The sequence below is a fragment of the Protopterus annectens genome, chromosome 4.part1 (assembly GCF_019279795.1).
Source record: "Protopterus annectens isolate FY-2018-M chromosome 4.part1, PAN1.0, whole genome shotgun sequence".
Taxonomy (NCBI): Eukaryota; Metazoa; Chordata; order Ceratodontiformes; family Protopteridae; genus Protopterus; species Protopterus annectens.
The window spans coordinates 460,534,310-460,560,955 of NC_056734.1; the positions used below are offsets into that span (position 1 = coordinate 460,534,310).

Sequence of the window (26,646 nt, forward strand, 5' to 3'; positions counted from 1 at the left end):
ATTACTGGGCCTTTGTTAAGGGCTTGGAGTAACTGGTGGTTTGTTGTTTGATAGTACACCAGCAGTTATTCAGAAATGAGTAAATGATTGTAATCCCTGTTGGTGCATCATTTTATAGCATATTGGCATTGATTCACTTCTCCTGAGTTTTGCCTTTTGGGTTGGTGTTGTGTAATAGCAGAGCTAGTATGTAATAATTTGGGAGTGAGGTAGGCAAAATCCTCCAAACCAAAGCAGACGTGTGTATGTAAGCTTGCAGGCACTGGAGAAGTGTAGTTCTGTTAGGCTATTGTTTCTTGGTATTACTACTGTTCATGATAGAGTATAGTATGTTTCTGTACATTATTAATGAATGCAGTCTGTGATAGTTTTAATTAGGTAACTTGTAAGTTGGGAAAATAGAGAGTTAGATATGTTTATATATATCCAGGGCTTAGAATGGGGATCAGAAGTGTGGCTCACATAATACCGGCAAGTTAGTTCACTCCCTTGCATGGCAGAACTCACCTCAAAGAGTGGACAATGGGCCAATAGGGCTCCCATTCTATAAGAGAAATAATGTACCATAAGTCTTTAACTCTAGCTGGGGTGGAATGGTTCCAGCTGTTGCTCGCTCACTATGGGGAATGAATGGGTCAAGCAGGGTCATGTGATGAAAACTAAAACATGCTAAAACTTTTATTTTGGCCAAGGAGTTTTTGTATTTATTAATTTGCTAAAATATTTACTCAGACACTGGGTCCAAAGTAATGCAATACTAATTATAACATTACATCTACTATTTACAGACTGACACACAGGAATGAAAGTTCTATGTCTGAATGCCCAAGGTGTTAGAAAAAAATTAATGAAGTAGAAAAATTACTGTCTGACTTCTTCCGGCCTAGTATGTGCTGCTTCATTCACCATACTGTTTCAGTAGCTATGAGATTTATGACATATGTGGCTATCTTCATTATACATGTGATAAAACATTGAATAATATGTTTAGCCAATAAACCTCTTCTACAAAAACTCAGAATTCTAATTAATGGAAGTTCCACTATAATTAAACAGAAGACTTACATAGGGGTTGTCTGGATAAGGCCAAGTTTTAGGCTGGTTAGGAGGGTGGCCTAATGGTTAAGGTGTTTGCCTTACAAACACAAAGTACAGAGTTTGAATCTCACAGGGGATAACTGGCTAGGCTTAAAATGACTCGCAAGGGCAATTAGCCTAGTAGTAGCCTATGAACCTATGACTATACATATTAAAAAGGAAGCATTACGACCTGGAGACCTTAACTTAGACCAAATGCCTCTGCCTTATGTATTTAGTAGTTCTTTCTTTCTCAAAAACCTTTGGCAAATAATAATGTTTACCATTAAGATGTATTCAGTCTTGGGAGTATTCTAGACAAGGTACTTCATAAACTTCTGCATTCAGTTGAAAATATTAGTAGCCACATGTAGAAATGATGCATCTGAAGCACATCCATTCGTCCATGCATCCATCCTCAATCTGCTTTTCCCATTTTTACACATGGGGTCAGGGAGTCACTTCAACAATGACAATCATCTAGATCCAAGGTTTACACATAACTGAGACAATTTCTACTCCATTTATTTATCTTCAGGAATTTGGAAGAAGTAAAGATCACATTTTAGACATACATAATATTGTTTCAAACCCTATTCCAACCCACAGAACTACAGGTAACACACTGGGATACATAAGGGATCTTTGTAAAATCTCAGGCTGTGTATCATAAAAGCTGCAGCCTTTTTATCAGTGAGAGAGAGAGAGAGAGAGAGAGACAGAAAGAAAGAAAGAAAGAAAGAAAGAAAGAAAGAAAGAAAGAAAGAAAGAAAGAAAGAAGGAAAGAAAGAGAGAACTTGGTTAATGCACTCAAGGACTGGAACTGATGCCACATATGTAGGGCAAACAATCATATAAAAAGTAGTAAACATCTGCAAGAATTCCAAACATGCAGTCTGTGTACATCAAAATCCTTCTTGAGTAAGGGCTCATATATAACAGTAGTCAGAAACGTGCCTCTGATGACTTTGCTGATTTTCTTGACAAACACCACAACTTCTCTACAATAAGCATCCCCTGTCACTGTCCGCTATGTCTTGTATTCATTCCCCAGAATTCAACTTTAAAATATCTTTGCACAAAGTGAACAATTTGCTACATGATATAAGATGTGATAGGCTAAGTGAATGTAATTATAGTTCATCATAAACACTATGGCAGTTGTAAACTTGCAGCATGTAAAATGTATAAAATGATCAGAATTTAAAAAAAATGTTACTTGTAGGTGTAAAATTAGTTTCAGTGGAAAAGTAGCAAAATCAAAACCATTTCTAATTCTCAAATGTGCAAGCGTACATGAATTACCTTATTTGGGCACTAACATGAAACCAACCTCACTTCACAGAGACTTAAATACTTATAGAACAAGAGGAGATCATCCGCATTTGAGTCCAAACAGGAAGGTCTGCCTTGGATTCTTAAATAGAGGTAAGGCCTGTTAGTCACTTGTTGCCTTATTTCTATACTGTGCAGGTGGGTTGCATTTCTGAGTAGAGCACAAGCTGGATTCAGGTTGTCTGGAATTATGCAGCTACGTTTTGGACTTGTATATCAGACACAGATTTTAATTCAAGATTTAATCATTTATTTTCACTTATTTTATTGCATTTGCACTTGCCTATCATTTTTTTATCTGTGCCTTATAGCTAATTTATCACATTTGTACTGTTTTAAAGCAAGTTACTAATTAACTGCATTTGATTACTGTTTAACTGTATTTCAATGCTATTTAGGTTCATAGGTAGCTACTAGGCTATTGGCCCAAGGGCCTAAGTAAGCCTAGACAACAAGGTTCCCTGGCTTACGCCACTCAAGAAAGTTATTTTCCTGTGCCCCTGTCGAGCTGATGAGTAGCTTGTTCCAGAGTATGGGAAGTCTCTGGGACAGGAATCTATCCCTCCAGCATGTCCTGTTTATTGTGGTGACAAGGTTTAGGTCCCTAGAGTGTGTAGCTCAGAGGGATTATGATTTCTTTAGATGTAGCATGTCCAACAGCTCTGGGTTTGACATATGTTAGGCAGAGATCACCTCAGAGTAGGCGATATGCTATGGAGTAAAGCTGGAGTTTTTTGAGACGGTCAGTGTAGGGTATCTGCTTGAGGCCAGTAATCCTCTTTGTGAGGTACTTCTGTGGCCTTTCCAGCTGCTGCAGATGTCTTGTTAGGTACATTCCAAAGAGGGCGTTGTACTCTATAACGGGTCTGAGTGTCGAGTAGAGGGTTTTCCTAGATGAGAACCCTTTTGTGATGAGGTGTGCCACGTAGAAGGATTTACTGACTACTGTGGCAATGTGATTATCAAAGGAAAGACTACTGTCCACCTGGGTCCCCAGGTCTCTTATCACACATTCAGCATTAAGTAGACTGCCACTTATGTGGTAGTTCATGGGTACAGAGTTTTTACCAAAGGGGATGACATTGCACATTTTGGCATTGAGCTTGAAGCCATGGCTCTGACACCAGGCATCTGACTCAGTGAGGCCCTTCTGTAGGATGTCCACATCATTTGGGGACTCAGCTGTGGCTCCTAGATTGCAGTCATCTGCAAACTTCATTAGCCAAAGGCCTTCTGTGTTAGCCTGTACTTCAGAGAAGTAGATACCAAACAGGAGAGGTCCCAGGACTGAACCCTGTGGTACTCCACTTGTCACTGGTTTGAAATCAGATTTGGAGTCTGCAACTTTTACAATGTGGGTTCTGTCAGTGAACCAGTTGGCAGCCCATCTTGTGACGTAGGGATTTATACCTAGTTTAGTGAGTTTAGCTATAATTCCAGAATAGGGGATGGTGCCAAAAGCCTTAGCGAGGTCAAGATAGGCTGCATGAACCACCTTACCCTCATCTACAGCTTTGGTGACTGCCTCAAAGTAGTCGATCAGGTTCAGGAGGCATGATCTGCCTTTCTCAAACCCCAGCTGGGTGGGGTCCAGAGTTTGGAGGTTACCAGTGTCTTTGTTTATGAGTTCCATGATGATACATTCCATGGCTTTACAGACCAGGCTCATCAGGCTAATAGGGAGATAGTTTCCAGGATCAGTGGTGGCTCCCCCTTTGTGGAGTGGGATAACTGTTGCTGTGCGCAATTCAGTGGACTATGATTGAACATGGTACTTAGGTGGGGAGCCAGTTCGTTCTGAGGTTCATGTAAAACATAGCCTGGGATGTTGTCCGGTCCCATAGATACTGTGTGTTTTGCTTTAGAGAGTGCAGCTTTTACCTGTGTAGTTGTGATTAGAGGGACTCTGCATTCTTCCTGTACAGATATGGGCCATTTAGGGGGTGAGAGGGGAATAAAGTTAGCAATGAACCTTTCTGCCAGGATGTTGGCAATAACAGTTGGTTCTGTAATTTTCATGTTGTTGTGCTGTAACTCAGAGCAGGTCTGAGTGTTGCCATTGAGATTCTTGACATAGCTATAGAATGCTTTGTGGTTGTCCCTAGAATCAGTGGCGATTTTGTTTTTGTAGTTAGCTATGGAGGATCTTATAAAAGATCTCAGCTTCTTACTGAGACTGACCAGGGAACTCCTCCACTCATGGGATTTTACTCTCTTTTGCAACAGTTTCTCCTTCTGTTGTAGAGTTTGTTTATGGCAGGGGACCCCCAGACTGGCTTCCTTTTTTGGAGGATAGTGTCTTGGTTCTGTTTGGGATAGCATGATCCATGCACTTGTGTAAGTGCTTATAGAGTGCATCTGTGTAGGATTCAGCAGTCATAACTGTATTGTCCATCTGCATGGGTGTCATGAAGTTCGCCACTTCTGTCTTAAGAAGCATGAAGATGGCTTTGGAGAAATGTTTTGCCATGATTTCCTTAATGGGGGGTGGGGGCGGGACGCGGATATCTAGGGTGGTTAGCTTATGGTCGGATTTGACCAATGAGGAGATGACTTCAGGTGTGGAACACCTGTCACTCATGTTGGCAATGACTAGGTCTAGGATATTGTTGTCCCTGTTGAGGGTGTGGATAAGTTGACCCAGAGCATTGGAATTTATGAATTCCAGAAAGCTTTGAGTGAAGGAGTTGGTACATGAGTAGTTTTCCCAGTTAATGGTGAGGTAGTTGAAATCGCCATTATTAGGGTGTTTGGTTGAACCCTAATGTTTTTCAGTATATCAAGACAAGAGGGGTGGGAATCTTGGGGCATGGTGGGGGATCTGTAGCAAGCTACAATTTGGAATGCAGTTCTGCCCACAGTTAGTTGCACTTGGATAACCTCGGATGCATTATGCTGAGCAATTAGCCTGGAGGTGTGGATATCCTTAATGAATATGGACACACCTCCACCTTTGGTGTTCCAGTCCAGGTAAGGTGGCTGAAAAGTGTGATATGAGCTGTAGCCTGGTAATGCAGTGGTGCTCTCTGGAGCCTTGAACCAGGTCTCAGTCACTGCACAGATACCGATGTTCTTCATTTTAAGGAGTGCCTCGAGGGAGTGCATTTTGAGGTTTAGACTTCTAGCATTGAGTAGCATTACCCTCAGTTTTTGCTTGCCTGTTCCTCTTACAGTGGTGAATTTGTCATTTGAACCTTGCCTAAAAAAAGGCACTATAGGGGCAGCAAAAGCCTTAGCCAGTATCTGGAATCCCAGGGGTGAGAGGTGCAGGCCATCTCTGGCAAAGTATTGTGATCTGTCGATCATGTCGTCCCAGGCAGACAGATACTGGATCCCCTTAGAATGACACCAGAAGCTTAGCCAATTGTTGAAGTCAATCATTTTGTCCTTGTACTGTGGTATCATGCTGGACGATGGCAGGATGCTACTCAGGGCTAGGGTCATACCTTTCTGGGCTACAAGATCGGAGAGCTCTTCCATGTCTCTTTTCATGTAGTCCAGGGAGGTACTTCTCAGGTCATTCACACCAACATGGACAATGACAGAGTCATATTTGTACTTGTTGTGGAGTGACTTGAGTGCATGGGTTATGTGGTGGATCCTGGCACCCAACAGGCAGCTGACAGTAACCTTCTCCTTGTTTCGCCTTGTGAGTGGGACATCAGTGTGTCTGACTATAGAGTCACCTATGACTAGTGTGTTGGGTACATTGTTTTGCCTTATGGGCTGTGGTTGAGTGGCACACTGAGTCTGTGGGCTATGTGTCATTTGGGTTGAGTTGGGGGGGTGGAGGTTGCTTGCTTTTCTGCTTTGCAGGTCTCTGTTGCTTGAGTAGATTATTATTGAGAGCCTCCGTGAATGTTTTTGTGTTTCTATGTGTGGATTTTGGTGGTGTAGGTTTAGTGGGACTATGTGATGGGTGTGGTGTGGTGCAAGTGTTTACCTTCTCCTCTTGACTGTCAAGTTCAGTCTTGGTTGGAGAGAGCTTTACCTCCAGTTTGGCTAGATAAGTGCATCTCTTACAGGTTGTGGTGTTGGGTGGTATGAGGAGAGGGTTGTCTGTGTACATCAGGCAATTGCTACATTGCCCCAAGATGTCCAGATTCATCAGATAGACAGGAGAAAACACTGGTGTCTGACCCTTGGACATGCCTGAATAAAAAAATACTTTCCTCTAGACAAGTGAGGAAAGTCAGTATAAGGGCTGTTTTTCTCTAAGAAAGTGAAGAAATTAAGTACAAAAACTGTTTTCCTTTAGGTAAAGAGGAAGGTTAAGTGCTATAGTAATTTGTAGCTTATTTAGTGCTAACAAGTTCTGAACTAGTGCTGAGCACAAATAAGCAAATTCAAGTGCTAAAACTAAGAATCTATACCTGGATCTTGTGGTAGATAGACTGCCTAATGTTGACCATGCCCACTGATAAGCTAGAAGGCTTCCCTCTAACACAGAAAATCTTGGGGGGGGGGGGGCTCAGAAGCTTACAAGCAGTCCTAGATACAGAAAATTTATCTAGACTAGACTAGTTACAGGACAGGGGGAAAACAAGTGCAAACTGGGTTTTTAAACCAGAAGGCTGAAAGAGACAGAAAAACTGCCCAAACAGACAATAAACTACAATTTCTGGAACAGAAACCACTATTGTGGTACATAGGCTACCTAGTGCTTACCACTTCCACTGATAAGCTAGAAAGCTTCCCTCCAACACAGAAAGGCTTGGGGGGCTCATAAGCTTGCAAACAGTCCTGGATATAGCAAATCTGCATCTGGACTAGACTAGTTACAGGAAAGATGGTAAACAAGCGCAAATGTGGGCTTTTAAATCACTGCACTTCATTACTGTTTAATTGCATTTTACTATATTTCATTACTGTTTAACTGTCTTTTTTCATACTGTAAGTTCTGTTCATGTCTGGAAATGGTTAATCTGTGCTTTTCTATGAGTTTTATTGTGTTCTTAATCCTTAATTGAGTAGCATAGTCTGGATACAGGTTTGCTGCATCCAGAGCTGTTTATTTTTGCCTTCAGTGTTCCTGGCAGCCATCTTGTGTTGGTAGGAGCCTATTTTCTCTGCTAGTGAGAGTAGCAGGGCTGCCTGGACCTTGTCTGGCACAAGCTGATTGGTAAAGAGAGTGGATTGGCTAGATTTCTGTGTTAATAGAAACTTCTATTTTTTTGTGGTATTTAAACACCACATTTAAGATGGTTTGGGCTTGTTTGTACATCACACACCACAGCTGCACTATTTTAACCCATTGTGAGGTATTCCAGCTACAAATGTTTCCTTAGTAACACTTGTGTGATCACCTAGTAGTACTCATCTTAGACCTTCCACCTTTTTGCCCCTTAGCTCTCTCTGGCCTCTCTCCCTCAGATTCTGACAAATATGGATGGAGAGTTTCCTATGGTTTCTCTTGCCAGTCTGGTTGATATTGGCATCTTGAGCCAATGTAGCAACTGCCTCATGTGCACAGACAATCCTGTACTACTACCAACTAGGAACACAATTTGTGAGAGATGCAAATTACATTAAGAACTTAGGATCTATGCTATCTCCCTCACAAGCCAGCATATCTGCCACTGAGATGGTTGTCAACACAAACACACCTCAAATACCACCCACACCTACACAACACACACTATATATGCAGAGGTCCTCAACAAAGACATACCCAAACAAAAGAGACCTCCATGGCAAAAACAAATGTGAACTCCACAACCCTCTACACCACACACCACACATAGTACACACACCTGTGTCTCACAGCCATTAAGGCCTAACCATAAACCTAACATATTAGTCATAGGAGACTCTATTGTGAGTCACACAGATCTGCCCCTCACCAGGCAGGAGAAGGAGAAAGTCACAGTTAGTTGTTTGTCAGGTGCCAGAACCCACTATATCAGACATGCACTCAAGTCTCTCAACAACAGGCACTGTTATGACTCTGTCATAGTCCATGTTGGTGTGAATGACTTGAGACGTACCTCCCTGGAGTATATGAAGAGAGACATGATTGAGCTTGCTGAATATGTGTCCCAGGCACGTATGTCCCTAGCCTCAAGCAGCATTCTACCGTTACCCAGAATGATGCCTCAATACAAATAGAAAATGATTGACTTTAACAATTGGCTTAGTTTCTGGTATCATTCCAAGGGAATCCAGTACCTGACAGCCTGGCAAGACATGATCGATAGACCACTATGCTTTCCCAGAGATGGCCTGTATCTGTCTTCTTTGGGCTTCAGGTTTCTGGCAAAGGCTCTTGCATCCCCATAGTGCCTCTATTAGGCAATGCCATTAGGTAAAAACTACCAACATGATAATTTCATCAAAATGCACATTAAATGTCATGCTGCTAAATGCTGGAGTCTAAACATGAAACTACACTCATTGCAAGCATTCTTTATCCTGGAAGAAGATGACATTTGTGCAGTCACAGAAACCTGGTTCAAAGCTGCAGAGAGCACCCCAGCCACACCAGGTTACTTGTCCTATCATAAATTCAGACCCCAAACCATGGGCAGCAAAGCAAGAGGAGTAGAGGTTTTAATATATATTAAAGATATACACAGCACCAGGCTGGCCAAACAGTATGACACACAGGAAACATTCCAAGTGTAGTTAACTGGTAACAAGACCCCTGTTCAAATTATAGCTAGTCCCCAACTTTGACTCAAGATGCCCACGCCACCTATCTGGACCTCTTCAAATCTATCAAGATTCAACCCTCTAAACTATCCAACCATAGATTGGAAGAACTACTCAAGCCAAAAGACAAATGTCCAGAGATTCCTTGATTTCATCAATGCAAATGTCTTGGACCAGCTGGTCGACACCCCCACAAGAAGTAATAATATCCTGGACTTGGTATTAACCAACATGAGTAACCACTGCAGCATCCATACAGTGTCATCCTCCCTAGTAAGATCCAACCACAAAGCTGTCACTTTCGAAGTCACCATCTCCTCCCCCAACCCCAGCTAAGGTCAAACAAAAAAACTTCTCCAAAGCTGATTACAACCTCCTGAGGAAAGGTGTAAACAGCTTCACAGCCCCCTCTCCCTGCATTGGAACTGGCACAAATGTTCAAATCTACACCATAGAGCATTTATATAGCTGCATGGAATCAGGAACACCCAACAGGACACATCTGCAATAAATAAACTCTATAATAAAAGAAAAAAAAATGCTGTCCAGGGCCAAGAGAGAGCAGGTGCCTACCTGGAAGCAATCTGTCCTTAGCCTGAACAAATAAATAAGAGCACTAGTGAATTCCTCCAAAGCAAACTTCCAGTCCAAACTGGCCACATCTACTAAAGACAATCATAAGGCCTTCTTCACATTTGTCCACAATCTCAAAAGAAGCACTCAGATCTACTCAGAACTGGTGGACAAGGACACCACATACACAAATGCCATAGATATAGCCAACCTGCTGGCAGACAGGTTCAACGAAAACTTCGCCCCTCTGTCTCTCCATCAGTAAATCAGGACATTCCCAGCACCTGCCCCCCTCCCTTTATCTCTAAGGACCAAGTCATCATCGCCCTTTCAAAGGCAAAAAATACAGCCTCCATGGGACCCGATAACATCCCAAGATGCATCCTACAAGAACTCAGGCAGGAACTTGCAGCACCATTAGGCACCCAATTCAACCAAAGCCTGAGTACCAGCTTCATCCCAGGCGAGTGGATGACAACCACTGTCATTCTTTTGCACAAAGGTGGAGTGTCCACCGATCCAGGAAGTTATAGACACATCAGCCTAACTAGCCTGACCTGAAAGGCCATGGAGTGGATTATCATGGAACTCATTAACAAGGACATTTGCAACCTCCAAACACTCGACCCAACACAGTTTGGCTTTTTCAAGGGGTGGTCATGTCTTTTAAATCTGGTCGACTTCTTTGAGACAGTCACCAAAGCCATGGATGAGGGGAAGACAGTGTAAGGGCCTCAGGGCCAGTAGCCTAGTAACTTCCTATAATCCTATGATACTAAGAATTCTTCTTCATTGTATCTGTCTATTTAAATACATTTGTATATTCTTCATTCAAGTTTAAAACTGATTGTATATTTGATTTCACAATGTGGATTGCTTAATTTTTGTATTTATTTATTTTATTTTATTTTATTTTACATTTGTTGACCGGGATGGTCCGACTGGATACGTGTCCATTTTCAGCGGAGGCCCGGGGAGAAAAGCTCCACAGAGAAAAGGGTACACATTCATTTACATGTAGATAAATACACTTACTAATGCAAATACACAAAATACAAATATACAAGAAATACATCACAATGTTTTAGATACAATTGGCTACAATGTGAATAGATTACAGTTCAAAATACAGTATAGTTGTTGTCTAGGTTACTGTTTCCCATCCCTTGTAGAGTCAAGCCAAGCAATGGGGAGCTTGACTTCATTAGTACCAGTGGAGGTGGAATTTAGTGGGTGTGAGTTTACAAATTTTTTAGACTAAGAAAAAAAGAAAAAAAAACACCTAGAAATACAGGTGGAGAATGCTACTTGTTGAGTGGCAGAGAGAACTAGTCTGGGTTATTACATGGGTACAGCCAATGTTTTTTAAAAGATTGTTTAAGATTATTTTTGAATTGACAAACGTAGTAAGTCTTAAGTTATTGGGGAGGGAATTCCAGACTTTTCCTATAGAGTTAGCAAAAAGGGCTTCGCCACCAGAGTTGTTGGATTTGATGGTTTGGACCAGGAATCTATGTGAAGAGCGAAGCCAGCTAAGATTAGAGTATGGAATCAGAAGATTATGCAGGGAGGGGGTTTTATCCGGTTGCTTAATAATTTTAAACGCTTCAGTGAGTTGGTTTAGTTTGAGAAGATTGGGTAGTTCTAGCCAATCAAGTTTCCTTAGGTTAAGGCAGTGATGAGTTCTGTAAGGACCTCCTGCTACAAATCTGGTGATGTGATTGTAGGCAGCAGAGAGTTTATTGATCTCACTATTGTTAAGGAATGAAAGCACGGGAGAGGCATACAATAAAGTGGAAAGTAAATGCGTGCGAGAGATAGTTAGTTTGGCAGTGGGGGTTAGAAAGTTTTTAATTCTATACAAGGATCCAAGTTTCTTATTTACAGTCTTTATGGTTTGACTGATATGCATATCAGATCTAAGCCTACTATCAATAGTGACTCCTAATAGTTTAGTGTTGGTAACAGGCTCAATCATGGTACCATTAATAGATTGAACAAGGAAGGGACTATTATTGGATTGGGGTGTAAGTTGGACTGATGGACTAACTGAGGTGGGAAAAAATACTAGTAACTTGTTTTTTTTTTAATTTAGAATGAGTTTCCACTCTGAGAGCCACTTTTCTACTATAGCAAAACAGTTTTGGGTTGTTACTTGTAGGTCGGGGAGAGAGACATCAGAGCAGATCAAAGTGGAGTCGTCTGCATATTGGATGCAGGTGGCCTTAGGGATGACTGAGTGAAGATCATTTATAAATACGGAAAAGAGAAGAGGACCAAGTATGGAGCCCTGGGGGACCCCTATGGTATTTGGTAGCAGTTGAGAGAGCTTATTTTCCCATCGAACTGCCTGTTGTCTTCCAGAGAGGTAAGCTTTGAACCAGCTAAGGGCCAGATAATCAAGGTGTAAGGTTTCAAGAGTGTGTAGCAGTAGTTGGTGACTTGACCATGTCAAAGGCTTTTGACAAGTCAAGAAAGAGGGCTGAAGATATTTTTTGTTATTGCGGTTCATATTGACTGAGTCAGTAAAAGAGAGGAGGGCGGTGGTCGTACTATGGTGGGGACTGAAACCGTGCTGAGATTTGGACAGTAGATTGTTTAGGGTGAGATGGTGAAGGAGTTGTTTATGAACACATCTTTCCAAGATTTTGGCTATTGGAGACAGTATAGCTATAGGTCTATAATTCGATGGGTCAGTGGAGGAGCCACCCTTATGAAGTGGGATGACATGGGCTATCTTCCAAATGGAGGGGATAGTGGCCTCAGTTATAGTTCGGTTAATTAGAATTGAGATGGGATAGGCTGCAATTTGTAGATATTCAGCTGGGAGTCGGTCGGCCGACAGGGTGGTTGGTTTAAGTTTCTTCAGTAAGGATCTAATGTAGGAGGTGGAAGCTGGCTGGAGAGTAAAGGGTAGAGATTCATCATTAACCTTAGTTGGGGGGGAGGAAGGATGGGGAAGTTGATTAGCCAGGGTCTGAATGGTCTCGGTGAAAAAGGAGTTAAAAGTATTGGCGACCTCTTCTTGGTTTTTACCAATGAGTGTTTCTGGGGTGGGAGTAGACGCTTTCCCTGAGTGGAGGAGGTTGTTTAAGCCTGCCCAAAACTTTTTTGGATTGTTCTGGTGCTTATCTTGGAGGTGACAGAAATAGTTCTTTTTATCTAGGGTATTGTCTTTTTTCGTTGCATTTCTAAATTGCTGGAATTTAATGCGATCTTGAGGTGCCTTAGTAGTTCGCCATTTGTCCCAGGCCTGATCTCTAAGTTTGATTTTGGATTTGGTTTCTCTAGTTAGCCATGGTGCTATCCGAGTCTTGGTTCGGATGAGTCTGTTAGGTGCATGAGAGTCAAGAATGTTGAGGAATGTGTCAGTAAAAAATGTCACACTCTCATCAAGGGGCAGGGTTTTTAGCTTGGACCAGTTACAGGATCTAAGTTCAGTTAGGAATAGTGTTGGAACAAATTTCTTCTTATTTCTAACAAGTCTATATATAGGAAGGTTTATGCTGGTAAATTTGTTTTTTATTATTTAGGTGACGTGGTGGTCACTAAGATCATTCGGGAGGGTCCCAGTAGTATATTTATGTGCATCTTTATTAGTAAGAATCCAATCAATTATACTTTCTTTTTGGTGAGCAGTTCTGATTCTTGTAGGGGAGACAATATTTTGGGAGAAGCCATGTAGATTAATGGGCATGGGATTAGTCTGTGCAGAGCATTGGGTCCAGTCAATATTAACATCCCCTAGTACAATGGTCTCCTGAGGGTATTTCAAGTGAGATTAAGATCTTGTTATTATTGAAGGGTATTTGCACCGGAATGGTGTAATAGTAACGGTTTTGCTCATGCCTTTTCAAGAGTTACTGCTTATTATAGAATGACTCCCTATTATTATTTGAAAACATACACGCTGATTGGTCCAGCCCAACCGGCTTGCCTGTTGTAAATCCCACAATATACCAATGAAAAAAGGTCCAGTCATTCAGACTTTTTTCCATTGGTATAAAGTGCCCCAAAACCTTTTTTTTTACAATAAAAAAAAAAAAAAAAAAAGAGAAAACGAAGCAACGGAGACTTTCTTTTCTCCGTCGCTTCTGTTTCAAAGCATTGATGTATTGGGTATGCGTGGGAACGCAAGTCCCGTATGCATGTGCAGTACATCAAAATGAAAAAGCAGTATACCACAACTGTTGGAAGAACAGTAATCCGCTCTTATACAAAGACATTATTTAAGAAAAGTACTTTTTCCTTAAATAATGTCATTGTATAATAGCAATAACTGACTCCGTGGTTGTGGTATATTGAAGATTTAACCACAGTTGCCTTGCTTCACCCTCGTGATTAAATCAACAATTATCTCATTTTAGTCAGCCCTGTGGCGGAGAGAGATGAAGCCATAACTAGAGCCTAGGTGACACAGGTTTGATAGGCACTGGCAGGGAGGGATGGGCATGTCCATCCTGGGGTGAAAGGCACTCATCAATGATGTGTGGTCCAAAGAGGAAAGTAGCCCTTGGACATGAGTCAGCGAGTGCAGGAGAGGGGGGAATGGTAGGCCATCACATAACAAAAAAATCTCCCTGCTGGTAGTTGAAAGCAGAAACCCCTCAGGATACCCTCAAAAATCTGTGTTTGCCTCAAAAATCTGTGTTTGCCCCAGCCTATAAGACAGCAAGCTTGGAGGTATTGGAAGAGGCAGGTAGACCTGGCCATAGACATGGGCCACTGCGGTAACAGTGGTGTCGGATGAAACAAGAGGAGAAAAAAAGTAAAAAAACAATAATTTCCTTTTGGCTGGTACAAAAGTAAATCTTTTCCTTAATACTGCTAGCACATTTTTCATTTAAAACATAACAAGAATAGTTTATGACTTTTAACTCAAGTCTCCTGATCTCGGCAATATAATCATTGTATCACATTCTCCACCACTTAGTTTCAGCTCCCTGGTATACCCCACTTTCAGTCTAATTATTAGTTTTTGCCAAGTACATAGATGTAATATCCCTCCCACTTCTGGGACCCAGAGTTTGTATTTAGTGAGTGCTTGTACATAAGGAATGAATAGTTGCACATAAGGTACATCATTTCTTTGTCCACAAATCACTGTTTAAAATATGCTCATCTTTAGTGTAGATCTTCATAAATCTCCCTGGCTGCTGTTTGCAGTTAGAATGCACAAAAATCTAAGGCACTCTCATCTCCTCTCCAACATGAAGTTTAAAATTATAGCATGGACTACTTATGTAACATTTACATTTAGACTAGCCAAATTTCATGCTCCTGTCTTGAACTGGCTGTGTAATGTAGTCTTGCCTAGAGTAGCCCCAGTTTCATGCCCAACTGTAGTTGAAATAACGTGGTGATGTCTAAAATAGACACCCCTTTTCTGTCTGAGACAACAGCTGCCTTCATCTAAAATGCTCATGTCTGGGACAGTCTCCTTTCTAGGCAATATTATGCCTGTAAGAGGTATAACTGATGGATTCATAAATGAGCCCCTAATTCAATTTATGTTACTATACGTTACACCTGGAGAGGGCAGTGTGACATACATATGCTCTGTCATGTATGCATGAAAAAAGCCCCACATGCAACTCATGCTAACATGCCTTAAAATTTGACAAGTGATATAATGTAGATGTATCCAGTTATGCCATGCATGTGACCAAGGAGCTCCTTAGGCAGCTCATTTTATCTTCTGATGGTTCTGTCAAACTTGACATAGCAAGATGACAGACAAACACAGCAGCACACTGCAAGTGCCAAGTAGGAAACGTACCCAGAAGTGCACTAGACCCTTGTAACTACATATGCTGTAGGAACAGAATGGGGTACATGCCCCACACATGAAAGGAGATGGGGTATTAGTATTGGCTGAACACTGTGCTACTATGAAACTGACTTGGTTACAGAGCAGGGACACTTTTCATTTTTTGTAAATCGCAATCTATGCAATGCCATTCTTTTGTATACTAAGTTGTAACTCACATCCACATTATTGGGGTATACGACAGTCTCAGAATATTTTAATTACTCAGAGATTCTAGCTCTGCTGGCTAATACATGGTGAAGTAAGGTATAAGAACCTGGGCTGTATAGTACAAAAAAATGTATTATTATATATATATATGTGCGGAGTCTGCATGTCCTCCCTGTGGTCGCGTGGGTTTCCTCCGGGTGCTCCGGTTTCCTCCCACATCCCAAACACATGCTGTAAGTGGATTGGATACTCTGTATTGGCCCTAGGTGTGAGTGTGTGCATGTGTGTGCCTTCTGTGGAAGGTTGGGCGCCGGGCTGGCAACTCGACACTGTAAAACTGCACTGCCAATCATGAGTGGACAGATGATCTGCTGTGGCAACCTCTAACTTGGAAAAGCCAAAAGAAGAAGAAGTAGAAGAAGATATATATATATATATTTTATTTATTTTATTTTATTTATTTTATTTTACATTTGTTAACTGGGAGAGTCCGACTGGATACATGTCCATTTTCAGCGGAGGCCCGGGGAGAAAAGCTCCAGGTACATAACAGACATATGAACATTGTTAATGCAAAAAAAGGAAGATAGTTGAGTTCTAAATACAATATAAAGATACATTACATCTTGGGAAAAAAATAACAGCAGCATATAAAAAAAACATAGGTCAGTTACAAAGGTGAGGCGCCTTGTTAAAAAGCGGTTAAGGATAGTGAGGTAAGAGAAGGGTAAATGATAGTGGTTAATCAGGTTTGGAACAGGGACATTGTCAGAGAGTATTGAGATGGGGTTTAAGCTTTTTTTTGAATTGTAGGAGTGAAGATTCTGAGGTGAGCATGGTCGGTAGGGAGTTCCACATTTTACCTACAAAGTTTGAGAATAGAGAATCCCCAGCAGAATTATTGGCTTTGGTAGTTTGAGCTAAGATCTTATTGGAGGAGCGTAAAGATTGCAGGCTAATATAGGGGTGAATGATGTTTTTCAGAGCTGGTGTTTTCTCTGGGTGATACAGTATCTGGTGAGCCGTTTTGAGTTGGTTGAAATGGAGTTGGCTGGAAAAACTCTAACCACCCTAGTTGCTTCAAGTTAGTGCAGTGGTGCGTTCTAAAGGTGGAATTTGTGGCAAATCTAGCTATGTGATTGTAACAAGAAGCAAGTTTGTTAAGGGTTGTCTTGTTTAGGTTTGTAAAAAGGGGGGAGGCATAGAAAAGAGTTGATAGTAGGTGTGAGCTGGCAATTGTAATTTTAGCGTGAGGAGTGAGAAAGTGTTTTACTTTATAGAGAGAGACAAGCTTTTTATTGAATGTTTTGATGGTTAGATTGAAATGGGTGTCAAATTTAAGGGAGTTATCAATGGTAACACCTAATAGCTTTGTGTGAGCTTCTGGTGATATAGTGATTCCATTGGAGGATGTAATAGAGACGGTGGGGGGAAGAGTCTTGTTAGTGGGTGAGAAAGTAAGTAGTTTTGTTTTGTTGGGGTTGAGAACTAGTTGACAACTTGAGAACCATTTTTCTATTAGGTTGAAGGTGTTGAAGGTTGGAGGCAGTGCTGATGATGGTCGAATCATCTGCATATTGAATGCATGTGGCATGGGGGGGTGATTGTGGGCAGGTCATTAACAAAGATGGTGAAGAGAAGAGGGCCAAGAATAGATCCTTGGGGAACTCCAAGTGTAACAGGTAGGCATGTGGATAATTTGTCCTGCCATAGAACAGCCTTTTGCCTATTGGACAGGTAGGATTGGAACCATTTCAGCGTGGAATTGCTGAGTGATAGTTTTTTTAATGTATGGAGGAGTTGAATGTGGTTCACCATATCAAAGGCCTTGGAGAGGTCTAAGAAAAGAGCAGATGATAGTTTATTATTGTTTCTGAAGTTATTGATGGTATTAGAAAAGGATAGTAATGCTGATGTGGTACTGTGATTTGGCCTGAAGCCATGTTGGGAGTTGGCTAGAATTTTATTTTTGGTGAGGTGTTCCATCAGTTGTTTGTGGACACACTTTTCCATAATTTTGGCCAAGGATGAGAGTATAGCTATAGGTCTGTAGTTGTATATATGTGTATGTCTGTATATATGTGTGTGTGTGTGTGTGTACGTGTGTATATATATATATATATATATATATATATATATATATATATATATATATATATATATATATATAATGTATATATAAATGTATATATATATATATATATAAATATGTATGGGTCTACTTTAGAAGGCCGAAATACCACAGCACTGACTTTCACATTCCTGAGACAAAAAGGCTGACAACATCATAAAACTGACTTCACGGAACATCAACTGTGAACTCCAGGTAAGTAACCACTTGGCCATCATGTTGAACTTTGCCCCTTATCCCTATGGTAGTGCGACCTCGGAGTTGGTATATTTTCTTATTTGCATCTATTTATTGGGGTACAGCACTGAACAATTTCAGGCTCAGCTCAGGTTGTGGTTAACAAACAACAGGCACATGTGTTAGAATCACATTATTGTACATGCCTTTGAAAGTGACAGTAATAGTGATGCTAGCAAGGCAGTACCTTGGGAGTACTTGTGTTTATTAGTTAGATATAGAAAAAAGGGTAGTGAGTAGATACATTAGAGATGGATGGGAGGAGATGGTGACAGCAGATAATATAGGAGGAGGCTTTATACATATTTATAGAATGGTTAGTTGCAGGTTATACTGAGGTGATACGTACATAAATACGCATACATACATATATATATATATATATATATATATGGTTCTCTTTTATAACCTTGAAATAAGTCTTGAATTTCAGTATCTCAAGACCATAAAGGGGAATTTTTAAAATAGCGAAAGTGTATAAATGCGAATTCCAATATCTTGAATTTGTGGTGATGGCTTTACGCTACATTATGTGCAGTGTTTTGTGTGGATGGTTTCTGGTGTCATGTATGGATTTAGATGGAATTTAAGATAAGTGAGTGAGTGTTTTGTAAGGGTTTTGGGTGGGAGTTTGAGTGTACGTGAGTTTGTTTGTAAGTTGTGCATGTGGGTTAGGGTACCAGGTAAAAGTATGAGTGTGTAAGTGTTGGATGTGTTGGTGAGTGTGTGTGTGTGTGTGTGTACAGTGTGTGTGTGTGTGTGTGTGTGTGTGTGTGTGTGTGTGTGTGTGTGTGTGTGCGCACGCGCGCAAGGGACTGTAGAATGTGTGGGTGTGAGTTTACTTTCTTTTTCGGTTTGTGTGATCTCATCGTTAGTATATATAAGTAGGGGGGTGTGGGGGGAGCAGCCCCCCTGCTTAATTGTAGTTTAGGTTTGTGGATGTGTGATGTTATTTTTTTGTGTGTTTTCCTGTTTTGCACTGTGGATATTGTGGTGTATGTGTGTTGTGGTGTATGCAGTATGTTAGGGATTTCAAATTTCGTGGTTTTGGGCTGTCATTGTTTTGTGGATTCGCCTTTATTACACATTTCAGTATTTCAAGATTATAAAGTGAATCCATATAAATATATATATATATATATATATATATATATATATATATATATATATATCTCTTAGGAGATTGAAACATACTTTAACTGAAAATCCATGTTGTTAGGGTTTAAGGTTGACAGTAATTAGAAGCAGTCACTAATACAAATCAGATGGGATTCACTTTATTTGCTAGTGAGTATGACTGAATAGAGGTAAATAAATTTTGCTTCTTAATGTGCACTGCTATCAGATACATGTATTGGATATACTATAATACTTCCTTTTCTAGTAAATATAAAATATTTTTCAGGTTTACAGAAAAAATGTAAAAAAAAAAAAAAAATCACCTGATATTTTCTTCATCCTTTGTCAGACCAGACCCAAATGTGGAATGGATACTGCAACAAGAATAGCTGTTCTCTAATGCCCTAATGGAAGAAAAAATGGAGGATGTTACTAAGGAAGCAGTGAAAAGCATTTGTTTTAGAAACTACTGAAATCTAGTTTGAAAACACTCACCCTGCTTTAAAGAATTTTTTCTGATTAGGGTCCCAAGCATACTGTATTTTCTGCACTTGAATATACCGAACCTGAAAAATAAGCATCAGAGAAACAGAGACAGAAAAGTATTTAAAACAGCATTGAGTGGGTGATGATTTTATGGTACTTACCTTCAGCGCTTTTTGAACTGCCATCACAAGAGGGATAATAACTTGGTAACTTTATTTTGGGGATGATCTGTTGCGAGCAGCTGAAAACAATGTAATGAAGCTTGCAGAATTACTATAAGTATGTGGCAGTATAGCTGGGTGAGTATACTAACCATAACAGTAAATGTTTAACAGGATCACTGCTGCAGGAATTTACAAGTAGAATGGGAACTAGCCAAAGATGGATGTTACTCCTTCAGCCTGATCTCTCTCAGTAATTGAATATCATTAGGGTCTGATGGATGCAGTCTTATGCCATGGTTATTAAAAGGAAGTCTGACTGTAAAAAATATTATCTGAACACTGACTCTGTTCTTTCCTGGTCTCATTGAAGAAGAAAATTGAACTATTATACCAACAGTTGCTTATGATGAAGGTTACAGGAGACCTGAAATCCTAAACCAAAATAACTGAAAGCACTCCAAAGTAAATATGATAATCAAAATTCTAGCCAGAGTAGCTTAGACTGATATTCAGACCCAATCTCTTAAGTTAGGTCTTGCTAGTTTTGGAGTTCTAGTCTTATTGTATTGTATGCTATTGGAAAGGTTTAATGCTCAGCTTTCGACATTCAATAACAAAGAATCATAAACATTTTAGGTGTGACTGACATACTGTCAGAGCTATAGCTATTTCTTGTGACATCTGATGCAGCTCCCTGATCTGGTGCCAAAAAGGTCCTCTCCTCTGAGGAGTCCTCTGGAGACCCAAGAAATAAATGTTTTACTGGACTAAACTGCCTGCTACAAATGTAACAAGTAGTTCCCTACATTCTAAATACCATACACTTAGCACTTCACCATGACTGCAAATGTAGTATCAACATTAATTTCTGAAAGATGGTACTGCTCTATCACACTCCATGACACCATGTGCCTAGCGTGCCTATATTCTAAACATGATTTTCTTGCATTTGAGCCTCCTTTGAAGACACCCATTAAAGTGACTTTCTTCCAACTTAACAGTGCAGATCAGACTCACCCTAAGGGAACTCTAATTCTCCACTCCTGCCTTAGATATCCTCCGAGATGAATTTAGTAAAGAGGGGGTAACGAGCCCTTAGCCACAGTTTACGTACAATAGGTTGAAACATTTATGTGCAAGCAGCTTTTCTGTGATTTTGTTTTATTATGGTTTATTAGATTGCTGTGGCTCATACTGGTGGTGCATGCCAGTTGTTTTTTGTTTCATTTTTCCTCACTGTAGTGCTACCATGGAGTTGGTATATATACGTTTTGGAGTTGAGGATAAGTACTCCATACTTGGAGGGCTTGACCCCTGACCCCTGCAAACAAGATTGCTTTCTGTTTTTATACGATTTTCAAGTTCTGCTTTTTGATTATGAAAACCCTGTGAAGCACAACTCATTCTTAAACATCCAAATGAAACACAGAGAAACCTGCAGCCCCTTCAGAGCATGTGGCAGTGACTGTTATATTCTTACATCTCAGCCATGCCAGTGTCATCAAGAGAGAGTTGGTCAAAGAATGCAGGTAATCATGGAGATTGTTGAAGAAAGGCTGAAATCCTGAGCTTGCTTGTCCTTTCCCCAGTATCACCCTCTGCCACCCAGCCGACATGTTTCACAACAGCATATAATGATGTAGGAATTACAATCTCTTATTGAGCACCTAGCAGGAGAACAAAAAGAAGAACAAAACAAACTGATAACCAATAGGTTCTGCTAAGGATCCACAGGAAGGCTCTCAAACAGCAATATCTATTCCATAAAGTAAAAGAGTTAAGTGCTTTAGTCCTATAAAAAAGGACATCATCAGAACTTTTTTATGGGCTTGAAAGTGCTTAACTCTTACTTTTTGAAATACACTTTTCTGTTTGAGAGCCCCCCATGGATCCTTAGCATATTTTGTTGGTTGTTAATGTTTTATTGGGCTACATGGGACATAATGTAAATGTGCATGGAATGCATATCATTTGATTCTGGTAGGTGCTGGGATTGTTTTGGATCTTTTCCCATCCCCAAACAAGAAAACAGACTTTCTGCCATTCATCCAACCCTTTCTGTCACTGGTACTGACTCCATGAATCTGTTCCTGAGCACAGTTTGCTAGCACCATGGTCAGGCTTACTTGTACTATGCCACCACAAAACCTTTCTACTGCAATGAGTTCTATAGTTTTTATTCTGAACTTATCTCATTTTGAAGCATTCAGACAAGGCAGTACTTGAGGCAACTTCTTTGAAACCCTCTTCAGTGTACATAGGTTTTTCAAGATGCTGCATGCAAAATTAGAGGGGAATACCTTCATCTTTTAACAGTCAATACAAACTTATAGTATCCATTTTTATGAATTATATGCTCTTTAATTTTAAATTAATTTGCAGCCTTCTTTCAGTATAGAAGAAAAGCATTATTTCCATATAGAAGAATACAAATGTCCTACTACTAAAATGGACGGCATAATTTCTGTCTGTGTTTTTCTCTATCTTTGGTTAAAACATACATCTCAAGACCTCATACATGCTAAGGATGAAACATTTCTACAAAAGTGCTGATGAAATCCTGTTTACCACATCAAAAAGAAGATAAGATGATTCTGCATTGAGTTTTTACAGTTCAGACATGATTCTGATTTTTGGAATAGCACAACCAGAAAGGACAGGGATGAAGACAAACTGCAGTGGGATTATACTATAAAGCACATATGCAAAGCATGACCCAGTCAGTGCAAGCACCATTCCTCATAGAGAAAGGCAAGTGCAAAACTACTTGGGGATTAGCACTTTACTTGGCTGTATTACTACTGACAATTAGAACTAACATGATAATTAGATCAACAGGCCTATATGCTAGAAAAAACACTGATTTACAAGCATTATCATTAAGATTTGTCAAACTCAGAAACATCAAACTGTTGCAAAAATCATACAGGAAAAAATAGCATCATATCCCTCAATGACCAAATGATTCTAAGGGATGGCATTCAGTAAAATCTCTTTCAAGTCTCTCTGCGGTGCCCACAGCTGATAGGACTGAGGGTTTCTGGACACATATTTCTTAACTGTCCAGATTTTTGCAAAATGTCCAGTTTTTGCCTCATGTTTTTGGTCTGTTCCTCATAAAATTTGTGGCTTCTGGTAAATCACTGAGGATTGAAGTCACTAAATAATGACATACATTTGAGTTTCAGACTTCATATCCTGCAAAACTGTATGCTAATGAATCACATGTTGTTCTAGCAACTCTCTAAGTTTATTAGAGCAATATATAAAATAAATCCCTACTTTTGAGCCTTTATCTATCCATTATTTTAGGCTTTGTCCAGACTTATTGCACTAAGAGTTTGAGGGGGGTGAATGGACTGAGCTCAAGACCACCCATGAACTATACATGTGTTGAATTTATAACTAACCTGAAGAGGTAAGGAGAATAGTTATGAAAGTCAAAGCCTGATCAGCTAGAAAATGCATGTCAGGTTGACATTTCAAGACAGCAAAAGCAGTAGCTATTTGAGTAACACAAGGTAGAATGTGTAAGTAAGACAGGATCAATGAGATTTAATTCAGCACACATAAGCATGACATGAGTTTTTTTATGGCTACAGCAGTTATTTATGGTTTACGCTGTCGCAGTTTTCTTAATCTGGTCTCAGGAAGTTTAATACTCCTACACAGAAATGATGTCATCCAAGCTGGATTATAGGAGCATTTTGAGACATTCTTAAACTGTGAATTTCGTGAGGCAGATGCAGCTCTCTACAGTGCCCTTAAAAATCCTGTATTTTGCTGGCTGTCATATTAATAAAAATGGCTGAAGATTTTAAAGCTGTCAATGAGGTACAAGAACTGAACCTTGATTGACTTATTCACCTAATCTACAACAGGAAGATGTCAGAGGATCTGCATAATATCACCAATGCCCCCTTCTTCCAAACCAGATACTATTCCTATGAACAGAATTATTTAAGGCACTGCCTTTTACTCAACCGAAAGGAAAATCATAAGTCATATCCTCACTCTTCTTTCACATAACAGAAGGAATTCAGGGTGGACTGAGATCACCTTTTGGTGTGACAGACATGATAGCCAACGTTAGGCAGCTCAATGTCTGAAACATACCTCTCAACTGTCCAGATTTTTGCAGAATGTCCAGATTTTTGCCTTACATTTTTGGTCCATTCCTCATAAGATTTGAGGTTTTCTGGAAAATTACTAAGGGTTAAATTAAGTAAATAATGACAGAAATTTGCATGTCAGACTTCAAACCCCAAAATGCATGCTAATTCAAAAACTGTTATCCTGTCAACTTTCCAAGTTTATGGGAGCAATTTGTAAAAATTGTCCCTATTTTTGGACCTTTGTCCTCCCATTATTTTTAGCCTTTTCAGATTTTTCCACTAAGAAGTTGAGAGGTATGGTCTGAAACTATATTTTGTATGAATGTTAAGGATGAAAAAAACACAGAATTCTCTGGCTTTAGAAATATGGGGAAATATGAGCAGGCAGTGTCAAGGAAAGTATGAAATACTGAGAAAATGCTTTAAATATGTTTTCATTGATGTGGTTAGACTTGCAGGTGCTAACAAAAAAAAAATTACCAGTAGTGTACTATGTACCACAGGGCTTTGTCTTAGGTCCTCAACTATTTAACAAGTATTCCTCACATCTTCAAGCTAATATTTCCAGTCTATGGTTATCCAAGTTTGCAGATGACTGTAAATTGGGTGTTGTTATTTGATCTTCCATGTCATAATTGCTCCAGTATGGGTGAAACCGTGTTAACAATCAATGCAAGCACAATGGCCTCAAACTAAATGTGAAAAAATATAGCATATTTCAATTTGGTAAACAGAATACTTTCACATTCCATATAAGTGGCGTACCCCTCCTCAGTCAGACATTGTCCTAAGTGATTTAGGTACTCTTGCCGATAATTCCTTATCATTTGACCATCATGTCTCTATAGTAGTTCAGAAATTCTTCTATTTAGCTCATCTAATTTCTAAGGGCATCTCCACCAGATCCAAAGAAGTCTTAATTCCCCATTTGCAGTAATGTAAGTACAAAGGATTAGTCCAGATACAATTATTTTAGCTGGCAGATCTAGGAAAACTCTGTCTCTTTCTCTCTCTCTTATACCCTCCCTGTGGACAGAATAAGGATGCCTTGTTGAAGTTTCAAATAGCTTATTCAGTTATTAAAACAAGAACACTTGTCCCTCTACCTATTTAACTGAATAAACTACATGAAACTTCAACAAGGCATCTTTTTTCCTCCCACAGGGAGGGTATGAGAGAAAGAGAGAGAGAGTCTCCTAGATTTGCTAAGTGATTTTCTTTGGCCTAGTCTGCACTTAGCCTTTGTATTCTTTTTCTTGTTAGTCCTTTCACCCTCTAGGTCACAGGTAGGATACCAAGCTTCACTCGAGCCCCTTGGATTACCTCTGTTTTCTGTTTATCCTTGGCACCTCAAAGGAGTTATTCACTTGAGAGAATCACTTTAAGGGGATGACCAGTGATATGGAAACGGATAACTCTAGACTTAAAAAAATCTATTGACGTCACCTACCTGGGTAAACGTAACCCAACACACCAGGCATGATGACCATACAGATGGCTCACCAAGAGGTAACATACAACATTAGGACAAGAACACTCATTCATCTGCCTACTTAACTGAATAAACTACTGAAAACTTCAACAAGGCGTCTATTCTTCCCACAGGGAGGCCATCAGAGAGAGAGTCTCCTAGGTATGCTAGCTGAACTGATTTTATCTGGGCTAATCCTTTATACTCTGTTTTTTGTTAGTCCTGTCACCCTCTGGGTCACAGGTGGGATATCAAACTTCACTCAAGCCTTCTGGATTACCTCTGTTTTCCATTTGCTATAATCTCATCAGACCCACAGTTTGTACTATTCAACCTAACTGAAACCACTTGGCAATTTTCACTGCAGATTAGTGGATATGGGCAATGGCTAGAGCAGAGGCATAGCTTACATCGCTATATGAAGATAGCAGGGCAGGTAGAAACTGAGAAAACAAAAGTTATGTATAATATATTAATCTATCATTCTTCTTAAACAGTTTGCTATTTTATTATGCTTGGCCTGTACATTTCTGAATGTGTTTAATGTCTTCTTTTACTTTAAATGATAGAATTCCCACCAGATCATGCTGCTTTTGTTTTGTTTATTTCCTAGATGTGATCATTTCTTTCTTCACTCCCTACTACTCTGAGGTGTACAATGACTTCTCTGACTCGAGATTTTTTTCACACAGAAGGATATCTCCTTAGTAATGGCACATTTGAGGTCTTCACCTTTACTCTTCTATTCCTCCTGCCAAATTACTCAATCGATTTTGGCAGAAGTCTTGTCTGGTCTTACAAAGGACAGTTTACCTAAAGACTAGTTCTCTGACATGTATACAGACTGATTATATAGCAGTACTCACTGCAAACACCATAATGTGGTTTCATGTAGCCAGGTGGCTGCCAGCTTCATAATGTGACATTTCCTATTGCTACCCCATTTCAGAATCCCAGGTCAAACTCTCACCATTCTTGTGAAGTCTTTGGCATTAGCTGTTTGAAACATAACCTCTGTACTGTATCAACAATGGCCTTATTATTAGATATCATAAATAAATCAATGACTGTTAATATTTTGCAAATTCAATGCTCAAAAACTATAAGAGATGGAACTTGGGCATTTCAGATTTAGAGTCATTTTGATTAGCAGCATTCCTTCACAGCCATCTTTTTCACATGATAGTTTAATTTACTTTTGGATTAAACTGCTTACCCTCAGGCTTACTGATAAAAGAATTTATCTGAATCATTTGGGTGATTTGTCTGTATGTGCCCAGTATTATGTCCCTTACTGAGAATGCAAA

The 26,646-nt window shown here is 39.9% G+C and overlaps 1 protein-coding gene across 1 annotated transcript in view; it reads right to left on the reverse strand.

Annotated features, from left to right (window-relative positions):
- Positions 1–26,646, reverse strand: part of LOC122800919 (probable cation-transporting ATPase 13A4) — an 846,809-nt gene that overhangs the window by 686,012 nt on the left and 134,151 nt on the right. Inside the window, exons 4-5 of the mRNA XM_044070278.1 lie at positions 19,599–19,669; positions 19,427–19,507 (exon numbers count right to left, since the gene is read on the reverse strand). Coding sequence (XP_043926213.1) covers positions 19,427–19,507; positions 19,599–19,669 — 152 coding nt within the window. The remainder of the gene's footprint in view (positions 1–19,426; positions 19,508–19,598; positions 19,670–26,646) is intronic.